At 40.2% G+C, this 20,388-nt stretch overlaps 1 protein-coding gene across 1 annotated transcript in view; it reads left to right on the plus strand.

Annotated features, from left to right (window-relative positions):
- Positions 1–20,388, plus strand: part of Mekk1 (mitogen-activated protein kinase kinase kinase 4) — a 1,037,736-nt gene that overhangs the window by 23,789 nt on the left and 993,559 nt on the right. Inside the window, exon 2 of the mRNA XM_071674802.1 lies at positions 12,495–12,662. Coding sequence (XP_071530903.1) covers positions 12,495–12,662 — 168 coding nt within the window. The remainder of the gene's footprint in view (positions 1–12,494; positions 12,663–20,388) is intronic.

Raw genomic sequence — 20,388 nt, forward strand, 5'->3', positions numbered from 1 at the left:
TATATGGGAGGGTATTGAGTGAGAGGGTGAAGGCATGTACAGAGCATCAGATTGGGGAAGAGCAGTGTAGTTTCAGAAGTGGTAGAGGATGTGTGGATCAGGTGTTTGCTTTGAAGAATGTATGTGAGAAATACTTAGAAAAGCAAATGGATTTGTATGTAGCATTTATGGATCTGGAGAAGGCATATGATAGAGTTGATAGAGATGCTCTGTGGAAGGTATTAAGAATATATGGTGTGGGGGCAAGCTGTTAGAAGCAGTGAAAAGTTTTTATCGAGGATGTAAGGCATGTGTACGTGTAGGAAGAGAGGAAAGTGATTGGTTCTCATTGAATGTAGGTTTGCGGCAGGGGTGTGTGATGTCTCCATGGTTGTTTAATATGTTTATGGATGGGGTTGTTAGGGAGGTGAATGCAAGAGTTTTGGAAAGTGGGGCAAGTATGAAGTATGTTGTGGATGAGAGAGCTTAGGAAGTGAGTCAGTTGTTGTTCGCTGATGATACAGTGCTGGTGGCTGATTCATGTGAGAAACTGCAGAAGCTGGTGACTGAGTTTGGTAAAGTGTGTGAAAGAAGAAAGTTAAGAGTAAATGTGAATAAGAGCAAGGTTATTAGGTACAGTAGGGTTGATTGTCTAAGTCAATTGGGAGGTAAGTTTGAATGGAGAGAAACTGGAGGAAGTGAAGTGTTTTAGATATCTGGGAGTGGATCTGGCAGCAGATGGAATCATGGAAGCGGAAGTGAATCATAGGGTGGAGGAGGGGGCGAAAATCCTGGGAGCCTTGAAGAATGTGTGGAAGTCGAGAACATTATCTCGGAAAGCAAAAATGGGTATGTTTGAAGGAATAGTGGTTCCAACAATGTTGTATGGTTGGGAGGCGTGGGCTATGGATAGAGTTGTGCGCAGGAGGGTGGATGTGCTGGAAATGAGATGTTTGAGGACAATGTGTGGTGTGAGGTGGTTTGATCGAGTAAGTAATGTAAGGGTAAGAGAGATGTGTGGAAATAAAAAGAGCGTGGTTGAGAGAGCAGAAGAGGGTGTTTTGAAATGGTTTGGGCACATGGAGAGAATGAGTGAGGAAAGATTGACCAAGAGGATACATGTGTCAGAGGTGGAGGGAACGAGGAGAAGTGGGAGACCAAATTGGAGATGGAAAGATGGAGTGAAAAAGATTTTGTGTGATTGGGGCCTGAACATGCAGGAGGGTGAAAGGAGGGCAAGGAATAGAGTGAATTGGATCGATGTGGTATACCGGGGTTGACGTGCTGTCAGTGGATTGAATCAGGGCATGTGAAGCGTCTGGGGTAAACCATGGAAAGTTGTGTGGGGCCTGGATGTGGAAAGGGAGCTGTGGTGTCGGGCATTATTGCGTGGCAGCTAGAGACTGAGTGTGAACGAATGGGGCCTTTGTTGTCTTTTCCTAGTGCTACCTCGCACTCATGAGTGGGGAGGGGGATGGTATTCCATGTGTGGCGAGGTGGCGATGGGAGTGAATGGGGGCAGACAGTGTGTATTGTGTGCATGGGTATATATGTATATGTCTGTGTGTGTATATATATTTGTACATTGAGATGTATAGGTATGTATATTTGCGTGAGTGGACGTGTGTGTGTGTATACATTGTGTATGGGGGTGGGTTGGGCCATTTCTTTTGTCTGTGTCCTTGCGCTACCTCACAAACGTGGGAGATAGCGACAAAGCAAAATAAATAAATAAATTAATGATATATATATATATATATATATATATATATATATATATATATATATATATATATATATATATACATATATATATATATATATATATATGGTTGCGAGGCGTGGGCTATGGATAGAGTTGTGCGCAGGAGGATGGATGTGCTGGAAATGAGATGTTTGAGGACAATGTGTGGTGTGAGGTGGTTTGATCGAGTAAGTAACGTAAGGGTAAGAGAGATGTGTGGAAATAAAAAGAGCATGGTTGAGAGAGCAGAAGAGGGTGTTTTGAAATGGTTTGGGCACATGGAGAGAATGAGTGAGGAAAGATTGACCAAGAGGATATATGTGTCGGAGGTGGAGGGAACGAGGAGAAGAGGGAGACCAAATTGGAGGTGGAAAGATGGAGTGAAAAGGATTTTGTTAGATCGGGGCCTGAACATGCAGGAGGGTGAAAGGAGGGCAAGGAATAGAGTGAATTGGAGCGATGTGGTATACAGGGGTTGACGTGCTGTCAGTGGATTGAATCAAGGCATGTGGGGCGTCCGGGGTAAACCATGGAAAGCTGTGTAGGTATGTATATTTGCGTGTGTGGACGTGTGTATGTACATGTGTATGGGGGGGGTTGGGCCATTTCTTTCGTCTGTTTCCTTGCGCTACCTCGCAAACGCGGGAGACAGCGACAAAGTATAAAAAAAAAAAAAAAAATATATATATATATATATATATATATATATATATATATATATATATATATATATGTGTGTGTGTGTGTGTGCGCTGAGATGTATAGGTATGTATATGTGCGTGTGTGGACGTATGTGTATATACATGTGTATGTTGGTTGGTTGGGCCATTCTTTCGTCTGTTTCCTTGCGTTACCTCACTAACGCGGGAGACCGATAAAGTATAATAAATAAAAAAGAATGTAGATATGTCTGTGTATGTATATTCATGTATACGTTGAAATGTATAGGTATGTATATGTTCATGTGTGGACGTGTATGTATATACATGTTTATGTGGGTGGGTTGAGCCATTCTTTCATTTGTTTCCTTGCGCTTCCTTGCTAACGCGGGAGACAGTGACAAAGTATAATAAATGAAATAAATAGATATGATATATATTATTTTTGTTATACTTAGCCGCTGTCTCCCGTGTTAGCAAAGTAGCACAAGGAAACATATGAAAGAATGGCTCAACCCACCCATATACACATGTATGTACATAAACTCCCACACACACACACACACACACACATATATACCTACACAGACATGTGTACATATACACGTGTACATATTCATACTTGCTGCCTTCATCCATTTCCATCACCACCCCGCCACATATGCAATGGCACCCCCCCTCTCCCCATACACGCGTGAGGTAGCTCTAGGAAAAGACAACAAAGGTCACATTTGTTCACACACAGCTCCCTTTCCATATCCAGGCCCCACAAAACTTTAAATGGTTTGTCCCAGACGTTTCACATGCCCTAGCTTAGTCCATTAACAGCACGTCAACCCCAGCATACTACATCGTTCCAATTCACTCTATTCCTTGCATGCCTTTCACCCTCCTGTATCTTCAGGCCCCGATTGCTCAAAATCTTTTTCACTCCATCCTTCCTCCTCCAATTAGGTCTCCCACTTCTCCTCGTTTCCTCCACCTCTGACACACATATCTTCTTTGTCAATCTTTCCTCACTTATTCTCTCCATGTGACCAAACCATTTCAATACACCCTCTTCTGCTCTCTCAACCACACTCTTTTTATTACCACACCTCTCTTACCCATTCATTACTTATTCGATCAAACCACCTCACACCACATATTATTCTCAAACATCTCATTTCCAACACATCCACCCTCCTTCGTACAACCTTATCTATTGCCCATGCCTTGCAACAATATAACGTTGTTGGAACCACTATTCCTTCAAACATACCCATTTTTGCTTTCCAAGATAATGTTCTCACCTTCCACTCATTCTTCATTACTCCGAGACCCTTCACCCCCTCCCCAGTCCTGTGACTCATTTTCGCTTCCATGGTTCCATCCGCTGCTGAGTCCACTCCCAGATATCTAAAACACTTCACTTCTTTCAATTTTTCTCCATTCAAACTTACCTCCCAGTTAACTTGCCCCTTAACCTTACTGAACTTGATAACCTTGCTCTTATTCAAATTTACTCTCAACTGAGTCATAGTTTCTACAGTTTTTATGCTTGATACCAGGTATTGGTAATGGATGATTTTAGTGTGAAGGTAAGTAATGTGGCAGTTGGGGATAGAACTTGGGGGGGGGCATGGAGGTGTTCAGTAAGGTGGTTGGAAATGGTGAACAGCTTGTCAGTTTGTTTGCTGGAAAAGTACTGATGACTTGGCATACCTGGTTTAAAAAGAGGGATATGTGTGAATATATGTAGGTTAGCAGCAGAGATGGTAAGTAAGGATTATTGGATTACAAACCACTGGATATGAATATGCTGAGAGGGGTAGCTGGTGGGATGTATGATCATTACCTTGGAGAGAATAGGATGAATATTTGTAGAGGTTTTTGAAGGAGGAAACAGTATGGTTGAGAAGAAGGTGGTAAAAGTAAGAGAGCCTGGAAAAGAGACTTTTATGAAGAGAAATTTATTGTGATATGGCAAAAGGTAGGGATAATAGAAGCTTTAGGTGTGTGAGGAATGGGAGTTATTTAGGGAGACAATGTTGGCATGTGCTAGGGAAGTGTGTGGCATGCAGATGGGAATGGACAGGTGAGAAAGGGTAGTTAGTGGTTAGATAAAGCTACAAGAGAAAGAGAAAAGAGAGATATATGGGGAGTACATACAAGGAAGCAGTGTAAGTGTTTTGAAGATGAGCAGAGAAATCAACAAGAGGTCAAGAGGAAGATGCAGTGGTTAAAAAAGAAGGCAAATGGGAGTTGGGGTGAGTGAATGTTGGTAAACTTCAGGGAGAATAAGATGTTTTGGAAGGAAATTGATAGTGTGAGAAAAATAAGAGAGCATATGGTGACATTGGTTACATGGCTTGAGAAAGACGGACAACAGGATCCTGATTGGCCCACGATTGGGTTGTCTAAAAAAAAGAATTAACTGCAAAAAAATGTAATTCCACTTAATAGTTTTTAAGCTATCACTGACTCCCTACTGCTGCACATTAACCTTCTAGTGTGCCCTTTACTGCTGTTATTTATGCATTTATTTCTGGCATTTTTCTCAGAGTATATCTGAATTTATAGAATATTTGTCTATTCGGCTTTTGAAGGTATTTATAGTTTTGGCATTCACTACATCTGACAGTAACTTATTCTAGCGCTCAACACACCTATAGGAAAAGAATTCTTTTCCCCATGTCCACACTACATCGTTTAGGTTTGAGTTTTATTCCATTTGTCATAGCAACTGTATTTTTTTTGCATTTTGAAAAGATGCTAGTAGTTTACTTTCTCGACCTTTTTCAGAATTTTGAACACTGGGATTAAGTCACCATGAAGAGTGTGTCTTTTAAGGGAGAAGGGATTCAATCATTTTAGCCTCTATTCATATGCCAGATTTCTAAGGGATGGGATCAATTTTGTCGCCTGTCTTTGTACTTGCTCTAATTTTTCCTCTTCTTTTTTATAGTTTGGGGACCAAATCTGGACTGCATATTTAAGGTGTGGTTTCACTAGAGAATTATAAAGTGTGAGAATTGTTTCTGGTGTCTTGTAATCTATGTTCCTGGCTTTGAAACCTAACATTTGTTGTCTTTTTTTTACTTGCTGCTTGATGCTGTTTAGTGTATTTCATATTGTTGCTAATGACTATTCCAAGGTCCTTTTCTTCATTTACTCTCATTAGAGAGTTTCTGAATAGTGTGTAGTTGTAATGTATATTCTTGCCTCCAAAGTGCATAACTTTATACTTGTCTACATTAAACTTCATTTGCTGTCTGTTTGACTACACTGCTAATAAGTTGAGATCTCTTTGTATCACTTCGCATTCCCACCTGTGTACAGCTGTTCCTCCTAGTTTAGTATCATCAGCAAATTTCGAGATATTAGATATGAGACCGAGTTCTATGTCATTAATGTATATCATGAAAAGAATTGGGCCTAGGACCGACCCCTGTGGTACACCACTCATTACGTCTAGCCATTGTAAGTCTTCACCGTTTAATACTACACTCTGCTTTCTTCTGGTAAGCCAGTCTTTGATCCATGTACAGAGTTCTTCACAGATTCCATGTGCTTTGAGTTTATGTAAAAGTCTCTTGTGAGGTACTTTATCGAAAGCCTTTTGGAAATCTAGAGATACTACACAAGACAGTAATTTTTTGCCCCAATTCTGATAACAAAAGAATTCCAACAAATTTGTCAGGCAGGATCTTTAATAGCTGAAACCGTGTTGGTTGTTTGATATGATTTCGTCTTTTAGAAACGTGACAATTTTATTGTATTTTTCCATTATTTTACCTAACATTGATGTAAGGCTAATTGGACGGTAGTTCAAGGCAGATAGAGATGTGGTTACAAATAGTGTTGAGGAGATGGAGTAAGTATTTTGAAGGATTTTTTTAATGTGTTTGCTGATAGAGTGGCAGATGTAAGGTATTTGAGTCAGGAAGGTGTGGTAAGTGAAAGAGTCATGGAAAGTGGTTTGATGAAGAGAGAGGTGGTGAAAACCATTCATGAGGTGAGATGCAGTAAGATGGATTATCGCAAATGAATATCTCAGAAAAGGGGGTGACTTATCTCTGGGGTATGGGAGAAAGAATTCTACCTCAGTATTCCCTATGTGTTGTAGAAGGCAGCTAAAGAGTGTGGAAGTGGAGGACTGGAAACCCTCCCCTCCTTGTATTTCAATTTCTAAAAAAGGAAACAGAAGGAGTCTAGGCGGGAGTGCTCATCCTTCTTGAAGACTTAGATTTGGATGTCTGAATGTGTGGATGTAATCAAGGTGAGAAAAAAGGAGAGATAGGTGGTATGTTTGAGGAAAGAAACCTGGATGTTCTGGCATGAGTGAAATGAAGCTCAAGGGTAAAGGGGAAGAATGGTTTGGAAATGTCTTGGGAGTAAAGTCAGGGGTTGGTGAGAGGACAAAGAGATAAGGAAGGAGTAGCACTACTCCTGAAGCAGGAGTTGTGGGAGCATGTGATAGAGTGCAAGGAAGTAAATTCTAGCTTGATGTGGGTGAAACTGAAAGTTGGTGGTAAAAGATGGTTGATTATCAGTGCTTTTGCACCAGACCATAAGAAAGATCATGAGAGGCAAATGTTTTGGGAGCAGTTGAGTTAGTGTGTCAACAGTTTTGATGCATGATATCGGGTATTAGTGATGGGTGATTCAGATGTGAAGGAAAGTAATGTGGCAGTTGAGGGTAGGATTGGTTTGCATGGGGTATTTAGTGTTATGAATGGAAATGGTGAAGAGCTTTTGGATTTTTGTTCTGAAAAAAGACTGGTAATTGGGAATGCATGGTTTAAAAAGAGTGATATACACAGGTATACATATGTGAGTTGGAGATAGTCAGTGGGCATAATTAGATTACATATTGATAGGTGTGTAAAAAAGAGACTTTTGCATGTAACTGTGCTTAGGGGGTCAGCTGGTGGGATATCTGATTACTATCTTGTGGAGGCAAGAGTGAAGATTTGTAGAGGTTTTCAAAAAAGAGGAAACAATGTTAGGGAGAAGAGATTGGTGAGAGTAAGTGATCTTGAAAAGGAGACATTTGAAGAAATACCGGGAGAGATTGAGTGTACAGTGGCAAAAGTTGAGAGGAAATGAAGAGAAGAGAGTGAGTGAGGAATGGGAGGTATTTAAGGAAGCAGTGATGGCATATGCAAGAGATGAATGTGGCATACAAAAGGTGGGAGGTGTACAGATTAGAAAGGGTAGTGAGTGGTGGGGTGAAGAAGTAAAGCTGCTAGTGAAAGAGAAAAGAGAGGCATTTGGGCAATACTTACAAGGAAGGAGTGCAAATGATTGGAAGATGTATAAGAGAAAGCAGCAGGTCACGAGGAAGATGCAGGGATTGAAAAAGAGGGCAAATGAGAGTTGGGGTGAGAGAGTATCATTAGACTTTAGGGAGTATAAAAAGATGTATTGGAATGAGATGAATAATATGTGTAAGAAAAGAGAAGAAATGGAAACATCGGTGAAGAGGGCAAAAGGGTAAGTGATAGCAGGTAGGAATGGAGCGAGGAGGAGATGAAGTGATTATTTTGAAGGAATGTTAACTGGGTTTGATGATAGAGTGGGAGATATAGGGAGCTTTGGTCAGGGTGGTATGTGAAGTGAGAGAGTCATGGAAAGCTGTCTGGTGAAGAGAGAAGAGGTGGTGAAGACCTGCGGAAGATGAAATGTATCAAGGCAGTGGAAGTGGAAGGTATTACAGTTGAATTCATTAAGAAAGGGGGGTGACTGTGTTGTTGATTGGTTGATAGGGTATTCAGTGTATGTATGGATCATAGTGAAGAGCCTGAGGATTGGGGGAGTGCATGTATAGTGCCATTGTATAAGGGCAAAGGGGATGAAGGGGATAAACTATAGAGGCATAAGTTTGTTGAGTACACTGGTAAATTGTATGGGAGGGTATTAACTGAGAGGATAAAGGCATGGACAGAACATCAGACTGGGGAGGAGCAGTGTGGTTTCAGAAGTGATAGAGGATGTGAGGATCAGGTGTTAGCTTTGAAAACAGTGGATGAAAAATACTTATAAAATCAGATGGATTTATATGTGGCATTTATAGATCTAGAGAAGACATGTGATAGAGTTGACAGAGATGCTTTGTGGAAGGTCTTAAGAATATGTGGCTTGGTAGGTAAACTGCTAGAATCAGTAAGAAGTTTTTATCAAGGGTGCAAGGCATGTATACAAGTCGGAAGAGAGTGAATGGTTCCCAATGAAGACTGGTGTATGGCAGGGGTGTATGATGTCCACATGGTTTAATTTGTTCATGGATGGGGTGGTTAGGGAAGTAAATGAAAGTCTTGGAGAGGGGCGAGTATGCAGTCTGTTAGGGATGAGTGGGCCTGGGAAGTGAGTCTGTTGTTCATCAATGATACAACACTAGTGGCTGATTCGAGAGAGAAAATGCATAAGTTGATGACTGAATTTGGAGGAGTGTGTGAAATGAGAAAGCTGAGAGTGAACGTGAATGATAACAAGGTTATTAGGTTCAGCAAGGTTGAGGGACAAAAATTGGAGGAATTGAAGTGTTTTAGATATCTTGGGAGTAAGCTTGGAAGTGAATGGAACCATGGAAGCAGAAGTGAGTCATAGGGTGGGGAAGGGGGTGAAGGCTCTGGGAGTGAAGTATGTGTGGAAAGAGATAATGTTAGAGTGCAAAAGTGGGTATGTTTGAGGGAATAGTGGTTCCAACACTATTAAATGGTTGTAAGGTATGGGCTAGTGATAGGGTTATGTGGAGGAGGGTGGATGTGTTGTAAATGAAATGTTTGAGAACAATATGTGGTGTGTGGTGGTTTGATCGAGTAAGGAATGAAAGGGTAAGAGAGATGTGTGGAAATAACAAAAGTATGGTTAAGGGAGCAGAGGGTGTGTTGAAATGGTTTGGACATATGGAGAGAATGACTGAGGGAAAGTTGACAAAGAGGACAAGTGTGTTAAACTGGGGTATATGAGTGTCCAGGTAAACCATGGAAAGGTCTGTGGAGCCTGGATAGGGAGCTGTGGTTTCAGGACATTACACATGAATGCTAGAAAATGAGTGTGAGCAAATGTGGATTCATCTGTTTACTGGCACTACCTTACTCATGAGGTAAACAGTGATCAAGTATATATGAAAAAAAAGGGGTGGATGTTTTGATTGGTTAGTTAGGCTTCTCAGCATATGAATTGATCAGAGTGAGATGTTTGGGGATAAGATAAATGCACTTATATTACCATTGTATAGAGGCAAGGGGAACAAAATGAATGTTTGTGCTACAAATGTATAAGTTTTGTGGGAGATTGGGAATTAAGAGGGTGAAGGCATGTACAGAATATCAGATTGGGGGGGATGGTAGAGGGAGTGAGGGTGTATTGATCAGTTGTTTGCTTTGAAGATGTTTTTAGAAATATTTAAAGAAATAGAAGGATTTGTATATGGCATTTATGGGTGTAGAGAGAGCATTTGATAGGGTTGACAGAGATGCCTTGTGGAAGGCCGTACACATATATTGTGTAGGAGTAAAGATTTTAGAAGCAGTGAGAAATTTTTATCAAGAGTGTAAGGTGTGTGTGCAAGTGGGGAAGGAGGGGATGAGTGGTTTTAGGTGAAGGTTTGTCTGTAGCAGGGTTGTTTGAAGTCACCAAGGCTTTTTGATTTGTTTAAGGATGGGATGGTGAGGGAGGTAAATGTAAGGGTCTTAGAGATAGGGACAAGAATGCAGTCTGTAGGGATGAGGAGGCCTGGAATATGAGTCAGTTGTTGTTTGTCAGTGACAACACTGTTGGCAGAATCAGCTGAGAAACTGCAGAAGTTGATGTCCATGTTTGGAAGAGCATTTAAAAGGAGGAAGTTGAGAGTACATTGGATTGAAAGCAAAGTTATTAGATTTAGCAGTGCAGAGGGACAGGTTAATTGGGCTGTGAGTTTGAACTGAGAAAATTTGGAGGAAATGGAGTCTTTTTAGATGCTGGGAGTGGACATAGCAGCAAATGGAACGGTATGAGCAGAAGTGTCATGTGGTGGGTGAGGATGCTGTGTTTCTGGGAACATTGAGAAATGTGTGGAGAGAGAGTTCTTCATCTGGTAGGGTGAAAATGGGTATGTTTGAAGGTATAGTAGTCTTAACAGTGTTATATGGATGTGAGGCATAGGCTGTAGATGAGCATGTATGGAGTAGGGTAGATGTATTGAAAATGAAATGTTTGTGGACAGTATGTGGTGTGAGATGGTTTGATCAAGTATGTGAGAAAAGGGAAAGAGAGGTGTGGTAATAAGAAGAGGGTGGTTGAAAGAGCTGATGAGGGTGTGCTGAAATGGTTTGGACATTTGAAGAAAATGAGTGAGGAGAGGTTGACAAAGAGGATATATGTGTCGGAAGTCGAGGGGTTAAGGAGAAAGGGGAGACCAAATTGGAGAAAGAAAGATGGTTTGAAAAAGATCTTGTGTGCTTGAGGCCTGAAAATGCAGGAGGGTGAAAGGTGTGCATAGGATAGTGTGAATTGGAAAAAAATGATATACAGGGGATGATGTGCTGTGAATGAATTGCATCAAGGCATATGAAGCAGCCAAGGGAAACCACTGAATGGTCTGCATTGCTGTTGTTTTGATGCATTACACATAACAGATAGAGTGAATGTGAGCAAATGAAGTCTTTTTTTTTTTTTTTTTTTTGTCTGTTCCTGGTGCTACCTCTAACATGGGAAACAACCATCAAGTATGAAAGGAATTATCTTGTCACATATGTTGTGATTTCAATAATTTTCTTATTACCAAAATGCAAAAAGTAATACTAAAGTAATATTTCTTTATTCTTAGAATAAATAGATCTTCATTAGTTGGTGTTTTTATTGTATAAGAGAGGGTGGGAGCTTGAATATTTATTTCACCTTTTATGATGACATATGGATGACAGAGGCATACAATATTTTTTCCAGCTTTGGTGGCATAATGCTCAAAACCTCTATGGATAAGTGGTGGAATTAGATATTAGGTTGGAATTCAAATGATGTTGGGAACCATTATGTTGCCAGTTGATATTTGCAGTGAAGCATGCATTGTAAATTGATGGCTGCAGTAGTTTAAGTATTGTATCAATGGGACAGTTACTCTGGTGCCTTTGTCTGATAATCAGGCATACAGCCACTTATCTATATTGCCAAATGCACTTTCCAAATCCATTCATCAGTAGTTTCACCATTATTCCTCACTATCTCACCTACCACTCTTATCTGTTTTCCCAACTCTTCCATTTTTTAGGCAAATTTTTGCTCTTATTAACTCCTTAGTAATTATCTTCCTTTGCCTAATACATATTGTAAACTCTCTTACCCTCTGATCCTTTTGTATCTCTTATATTATCCTCATGAATTTGTTCCTTAAAGTATTTTTTTTTTTGTCTCATACAAAGTTCATCCTTTATCACCATTAGTTTTCCAGGCTAATCTAGTACACCTTTGCTTTTCACACACCTGACATTTACTTTTGTTTACCTCCTTTCACAGCAGTTATCATTCTCACCCAGATTTTTATTTATCCCTCTCCAATGATCTTGAATTTTTTCCTTTAATTCATATGTATTTCATTTTTGGAGGTTTTTATTCATGACTTTCATCTGTAGTCTTTGCCTTTATTTTGTTGAGGATTCATGTTCTTCCAGACTCTCTTTTTCTTTTCAATCAGTTTTCTTAAATGGTCATTTCATCATGTTCCTTTCTGTCCACATCCTGTTCTTAATGTGCCTCACACCTTTGTGCCTTCATGTCCCCTTAACCTCGTATGTTCTGTTTCTTTTTTATAGCTTTCAGCGTTTCACTTAACCTCTTTTGGAAGTTGAGTTTTTCAACTTCTGTACTTTATTCTCCTTATTTTTTCACTCATTGTTCTTGTCCTAGACCCCTTAATACAGAAAGCTATCCTATATATCATTATTGTGTGATCTGATGAGCCCTTGCTTAACCCCCTGATAGATGTCAAATCATGAATCTTTTTTTACTGGAAACATATTAATCACGCTTTTGTGTACTCAGTCTTTTGTATATCTGTATCATATGTATTTGAGGACATCCTTATGTTGATGCTCATGTTCCATTTATCTTTTCACTGTTGCACTCAAACTGAATTGATATTGCAGAAGTGTTGGCGGTAGTGATGAATTAGTTCCAGCAGATGTTGAGAGACTTGAGAGCTTTGACTCTTTCTCACAAGAAGAGGAGGAACTAGCTCATTACTTAAAAGAATTTGGGAAAACTCCACCTCGCACTGCCCGACAAAGGCGCCAAAAAGAAAGGGATGCATATTGGTGAGTCATTGTATTTCTTTAGTTTTTTACCAGTTGTACTTGGATGATTTCACTAAGACGAATTATTACTGTGTCTTTTAAGTACATTTTGATAGTATTCTTTTAGAGCTGGATATCATTTTAATCAACTAATTAGAGGTATTTAGTTTTGTTGCATTTATTGACCTGCATGCTATTGTTAGAATTCTGATGCATAGCAATGATTTGGTGATAGGATCCCTTTTTCCACACTTTTGTACCCAATTTTGTGTTCATGCTATTTTCAGTAACTAGAAATAATAATATATTCAAAACAATATGTCATATGTATTTCTAAAACTTTCCTGTCTTTTAGATTATCTAATCTAATATAATTTTTTTCCTAGGTTTTCCATAATTAGATATTAATATAGACACTTTTTTCTTAGTTAATGTAAAAAATAACTTTTTCAAATCACATATTGACAAAAGGATTATTTTCTTATGAAAAAAGAATTCTTAAAGATCAAAAGATTGTTCAAAAGTACTCTTCCAGATTCAGCAGAACAGAGCAAATTAACCCTCCAAAACAACACAAAGAGAAGCCATGAAACATCCTTTATATATTCCAACATATAGGGACTTAACTCATATAGAACAGATAAAATCCTGTGTGTAAGTGGCATGCTAATCAATTCAGATTCAGCATTTGCAGCTTTCCTTAAAGCATGTAAGAAAGACATCGTGAATAGTGAGGTATGGATCCCAAACTACAACCTGTAAAGATGCAACAGGACTTGAATATCATATAGAGGAGTTGGACTTTTTTAATAGATTTTCTTATAACAACTGAACTCCACAAATCTAGAAGAAACATTTGTTGTCAAAATTAATCCAAATCAGGTCATGTACTGATCTGTAAACCACTAGGTGCAAAGCTACAAGCATTTGCTGAACAAGTAAGAAATATAGAACTATATCTTTACCCATGAAACCAAGTCCCAAATATACTTCGTTTTAGGGGACAACAGTCTACCACACATTATACAGAGACAGATGGGAAACAACAATGAAACTATTAACAGTGGAAACAGCTCAGACAAACAGATTGAGAAACAAGAGTTATTCAGACTATGTGACAAGTTCTCCTTCAGCCAACAAATATCAAAAGCACCCAAAACAAATAACAATTGTGGAGTTAATAATCTGTACAAATAATGTACCCCTAATATATGATATCAATCTCAAACACCCTGTACTCTGACCACAGCCAAATTCAAGTAAAAACAAGTTTGGATGCTAAACCTAGCCATTGAGGTATATTCAGTAAATTCAGTTTTAATGGTAAATAGATGATATAAGTGGATGTAATCAGTGAGATGTCTGTGACATAATGAGAACCTTGCTAAATACCAAAACAGAGGAGGAGTGTGTTAATGACATGACCATTTAGGTACTCCAAATATGCAGTAAAGATATCCCAGGGAGAACAAAAGGTCAAGGGTATATACAGGAGGTGAAAAAGAAATGCACACATGAGGTATCCACAGCTCACCCAGGAAAGAAAAGGAAACGTGATTATGGGACATTGACGATAAACTCAGAATGTCATTTGAAAGTGATAAAAGGAAGGAGAGGAAAGAGCCATTGATGAATAAGATGTAACCCCAAATCCTTGTGCTCATATACAAAATGTAAAGTGAGGACCATAAACTCCATTGGCTCCCTAAGCATGGAACTTACTTTTAAAGATTAATGAGATTCTAAGAAAGCAGTATGAATCAATGAGAAATACTTAGAAAAACATGGTTTTATATGTGGCATTTATGGATCTGGAGAAGGTGTATGATAGGGTTGATAGAGATGCTTTGTGGAAGGTCAGAAAATATATGGTGTGGGAGGTAAGCTGCTAGAAGCAGTGAGAAGTTTTTATCAAGAGGATAAGGCATATGTACGAGTAGGAAGAGAGGAGAGTGGATGTTCCCAGTCACAGTTGGTCTGCAGCAGGGGTGTGTAATGTCTGGTTTAATTTGTTTATGGATGGGGTGGTTAGGGAGATAAGTGCTGAAGTTTTGGAGAGAGGGGTGAGTATGTAGTATGTTGGGGATGAAAGGGCCTGAAAAGTGAGTTAGTTGTTGTTCGCCAATGAATCGGATCTGATGGCTGATTCGAGTGAGAAACTCAGAGGTTACTGACTGAGTTTGGAAAAGTGTGTGAAAGGAGAAAGTTGAGAGTAAATGTGAATAAGAGCGAGGTTATTAGGTTCAGTAGGGTTGAGGGACAAGTTGATTGGGTTGTTAGATTAAATGGATAATAACTGGAGGAAGTGAAGTGATTTAGATATCTAGAAGTGGACTTAGGAGCAAATGTAACCATGGAAGCGGAAGTGAGTCGTAGGGTGGGGGAGGGGGCGAATTCTCTGGAAGTGATGAAGAATGTGTTGAAGGAGAGAACATTATCTCAAAGAGAAAAAATGAATAAGTTTGAAGGAATAGTAGTTCGAACAATTTTATATGGTTGTGAGGCATGGGATATAGATAGGGTTGTAAGGAGGAGGTGGATGTGTTGGAAATGAAATGTTTGAGGACAATCTGTGTTGTGAGGTGGTTTGATCGAGTAAGTAATGAAAGGGTAAGAGAAATGTGTGGAAATAAAAAGAGTGGTTGAGAGAGCAGAAGAGGGTGTGTTGAAGTGGTTTGGACATATGGAGAGAATGAGTTAGGAGAGATTGACAAAGAGGATATGTGTTGGAGGTGGAGGGAAGAAGGAGAAGCAGGAGACCAGATTGGAGGTGAAAGGATTGCCCTGATTGCTCAAAATCTTTTGAACAGAAAAGATTTTGAGCAATCAGGGCCTGAACATACAGGAGGGTGAGAGGTGTGCAAGGAATAGAGTGAATTGGAATGATGTTGTGTATCACAGTTGACATGCTGTCAGTGGACTGAACCAGGGCATGTGAAATGTCTGAGTAAACCATAGAAAGGTCTGTGGGTCTTAGATGTGGATAGGGAGCTGTGGTTTCGGTGCATTACACGTGACAGCCAGAGACTGAACAAATGTGGCCTTTTTTCTTTTTTCTTTTTTGTCTGTTTTCCTGGCTCTACCTTGCTGAGGCAGGGGTAGCAATGCTGTTTCCTATGGGGCTGGGTAGCTCCAAGAATGGATGAAGGCAAGCACGTATGAATATGTACATTTATATGTATGTGTATGTCTGTGTATGTTTTTTTTTTTTTTTTTTTTTTTTTTTTATACCTTGTCGCTGTCTCCCACGTTTGCGAGGTAGCGCAAGGAAACAGACAAAAGAAATGGCCCAACCCCCCCCCCATACACATGTACATACACACGTCCACACACGCAAATATACATACCTACACAGCTTTCCATGGTTTACCCCAGACGCTTCACATGCCTTGATTCACTCCACTGACAGCACGTCAACCCCTGTATACCACATCACTCCAATTCACTCTATTCCTTGCCCTCCTTTCACCCTCCTGCATGTTCAGGCCCCGATCACACAAAATCTTTTTCACTCCATCTTTCCACCTCCAATTTGGTCTCCCTCTTCTCCTCGTTCCCTCCACCTCCGACACATATATCCTCTTGGTCAATCTTTCCTCACTCATTCTCTCCATGTGCCCAAACCATTTCAAAACACCCTCTTCTGCTCTCTCAACCACGCTCTTTTTATTTTCACACATCTCTCTTACCCTTACGTTACTTACTCGATCAAACCACCTCACACCACACATTGTCCTCAAACATCTCATTTCCAGCACATCCATCCTCCTGCGCACAACTCTATCCATAGCCCACGCCTCGCAACCATACAACATTGTTGGAACCACTATTCCTTCAAACATACCCATTTTTGCTTTCCGAGATAATGTTCTCGACTTCCACACATTCTTCAAGGCTCCCAAAATTTTCGCCCCCTCCCCCACCCTATGATCCACTTCCGCTTCCATGGTTCCATCCGCTGACAGATCCACTCCCAGATATCTAAAACACTTCACTTCCTCCAGTTTTTCTCCATTCAAACTCACCTCCCAATTGACTTGACCCTCAACCCTACTGTACCTAATAACCTTGCTCTTATTCACATTTACTCTTAACTTTCTTCTTCCACACACTTTACCAAACTCAGTCACCAGCTTCTGCAGTTTCTCACATGAATCAGCCACCAGCGCTGTATCATCAGCGAACAACAACTGACTCACTTCCCAAGCTCTCTCATCCCCAACAGACTTCATACTTGCCCCTCTTTCCAGGACTCTTGCATTTACCTCCCTAACAACCCCATCCATAAACAAATTAAACAACCATGGAGACATCACACACCCCTGCCGCAAACCTACATTCACTGAGAACCAATCACTTTCCTCTCTTCCTACACGTACACATGCCTTACATCCTCGATAAAAACTTTTCACTGCTTCTAACAACTTGCCTCCCACACCATATATTCTTAATACCTTCCACAGAGCATCTCTATCAACTCTATCATATGCCTTCTCCAGATCCATAAATGCTACATACAAATCCATTTGCTTTTCTAAGTATTTCTCACATACATTCTTCAAAGCAAACACCTGATCCACACATCCTCTACCACTTCTGAAACCGCACTGCTCTTCCCCAATCTGATGCTCTGTACATGCCTTCACCCTCTCAATCAATACCCTCCCATATAATTTACCACGAATACTCAACAAACTTATACCTCTGTAATTTGAGCACTCACTCTTATCCCCTTTGCCTTTGTACAATGGCACTATGCACGCATGCCGCCAATCCTCAGGCACCTCACCATGAGTCATACATACATTAAATAACCTTACCAACCAGTCAACAATACAGTCACCCCCTTTTTTAATAAATTCCACTGCAATACCATCCAAACCTGCTGCCTTGCCGGCTTTCATCTTCCGCAAAGCTTTTACTACCTCTTCTCTGTTTACCAAATCATTTTCCCTAACCCTCTCACTTTGCACACCACCTCGACCAAAACACCCTATATCTGCCACTCTGTCATCAGACACATTCAACAAACCTTCAAAATACTCATTCCATCTCCTTCTCACATCACCACTACTTGTTATCACCTCCCCATTTACGCCCTTCACTGAAGTTCCCATTTGCTCCCTTGTCTTACGCACCCTATTTACCTCCTTCCAGAACATCTTTTTATTCTCCCTAAAATTTACTGATAGTCTCTCACCCCAACTCTCATTTGCCCTTTTTTTCACCTCTTGCACCTTTCTCTTGACCTCCTGTCTCTTTCTTTTATACTTCTCCCACTCAATTGTGTATGTACATGTGTCTATATATGTGTATGTATATGTGGGTGCATGGGCGTTTACGTATATATATATGTATATATGAGTGGATGGGCCGTTCTTTGTAAGTTTCCTGGCACTACCTCACTGCTGCAGGAGACGGCAATCAAGTATGAAAAATATGAATATTTATTTATATTTATTATACTTAACTGCTGTCTCCTGCATTAGCGAGGGAGGGCAAGGAAACAGAGGAGGAAATGGCCCAACCCACCCACATACACATGTATATACATAAATCACACACGCATATATACATACATATACATTTCAATGTATACTTGCATATACATACACAGACATATATATATATATATATATATATATATATATATATATATATATATATATATATATATATTTATATTTATATATATATATTTATATGTGTACAGAATGGAAAAAGGTGAGAACAATGGAAGTAAGGGGAGTGGGGGAGGAATGGGATGTATTTAGGGAATCAGTGATGGATTGCGCAAAAGATGCTTGTGGCATGAGAAGAGTGGGAGGTGGGCTGTTTAGAAAGGGTAGTGAGTGGTGGGATGAAGAAGTAAGAGTATTAGTGAAAGAGAAGAGAGAGGCATTTGGACGATTTTTGCAGGGAAAAAATGCAATTGAGTGGGAGAAGTATAAAAGAAAGAGACAGGAGGTCAAGAGAAAGGTGCAAGAGGTGAAAAAAAGGGCAAATGAGAGTTGGGGTGAGAGATTATCAGTAAATTTTAGGGAGAATAAAAAGATGTTCTGGAAGGAGGTAAATAGGGTGCGTAAGACAAGGGAGCAAATGGGAACTTCAGTGAAGGGCGTAAATGGGGAGGTGATAACAAGTAGTGGTGATGTGAGAAGGAGATGGAATGAGTATTTTGAAGGTTTGTTGAATGTGTCTGTTGACAGAGTGGCAGATATAGGGTGTTTTCGTCGAGGTGGTGTGCAAAGTGAGAGGGTTAGGGAAAATGATTTGGTAAACAGAGAAGAGGTAGTAAAAGCTTTGCGGAAGATGAAAGCCGGCAAGGCAGCAGGCTTGGATGGTATTGCAGTGGAATTTATTAAAAAAGGGGGTGACTGTATTGTTGACTGGTTGGTAAGGTTATTTAATGTATGTATGACTCATGGTGAGGTGCCTGAGGATTGGCGGAATGCGTGCATAGTGCCATTGTACAAAGGCAAAGGGGATAAGAGTGAGTGCTCAAATTACAGAGGTATAAGTTTGTTGAGTATTCCTGGTAAATTATATGGGAGGGTATTGATTGAGAGGGTGAAGGCATGTACAGAGCATCAGATTGGGGAAGAGCAGTGCGGTTTCAGAAGTGGTAGAGGATGTGTGGATCAGGTGTTTGCTTTGAAGAATGTATGTGAGAAATACTTAGAAAAGCAAATGGATTTGTATGTAGCATTTATGGATCTGGAGAAGGCATATGATAGAGTTGATAGAGATGCTCTGTGGAAGGTATTAAGAATATATGGTGTGGGAGGCAAGTTGTTAGAAGCAGTGAAAAGTTCTTATCGAGGATGTAAGGCATGTGTACGTGTAGGAAGAGAGGAAAGTGATTGGTTCTCAGTGAATGTAGGTTTGCGGCAGGGGTGTGTGATGTCTCCATGGTTGTTTAATTTGTTTATGGATGGGGTTGTTAGGGAGGTAAATGCAAGAGTACTGGAAAGAGGGGCAAGTATGAAGTCTGTTGGGGATGAGAGAGCTTGGGAAGTGAGTCAGTTGTTGTTCGCTGATGATACAGCGCTGGTGGCTGATTCATGTGAGAAACTGCAGAAGCTGGTGACTGAGTTTGGTAAAGTGTGTGGAAGAAGAAAGTTAAGAGTAAATGTGAATAAGAGCAAGGTTATTAGGTACAGTAGGGTTGAGGGTCAAGTCAATTGGGAGGTGAGTTTGAATGGAGAAAAACTGGAGGAAGTGAAGTGTTTTTAGATATCTGGGAGTGGATCTGTCAGCGGATGGAACCATGGAAGCGGAAGTGGATCATAGGGTGGGGGAGGGGGCGAAAATTTTGGGAGCCTTGAAAAATGTGTGGAAGTCGAGAACATTATCTCGTAAAGCAAAAATGGGTATGTTTGAAGGAATAGTGGTTCCAACAATGTTGTATGGTTGCGAGGCGTGGGCTATGGATAGAGTTGTGCGCAGGAGGATGGATGTGCTGGAAATGAGATGTTTGAGGACAATGTGTGGTGTGAGGTGGTTTGATCGAGTAAGTAACGTAAGGGTAAGAGAGATGTGTGGAAATAAAAAGAGCGTTGTTGAGAGAGCAGAAGAGGGTGTTTTGAAATGGTTTGGGCACATGGAGAGAATGAGTGAGGAAAGATTGACCAAGAGGATATATGTGTCGGAGGTGGAGGGAACGAGGAGAAGAGGGAGACCAAATTGGAGGTGGAAAGATGGAGTGAAAAAGATTTTGTGTGATCGGGGCCTGAACATGCAGGAG

Source organism: Panulirus ornatus, chromosome 20, assembly GCF_036320965.1.
Source record: "Panulirus ornatus isolate Po-2019 chromosome 20, ASM3632096v1, whole genome shotgun sequence".
Lineage (NCBI taxonomy): Eukaryota > Metazoa > Arthropoda > Malacostraca > Decapoda > Palinuridae > Panulirus > Panulirus ornatus.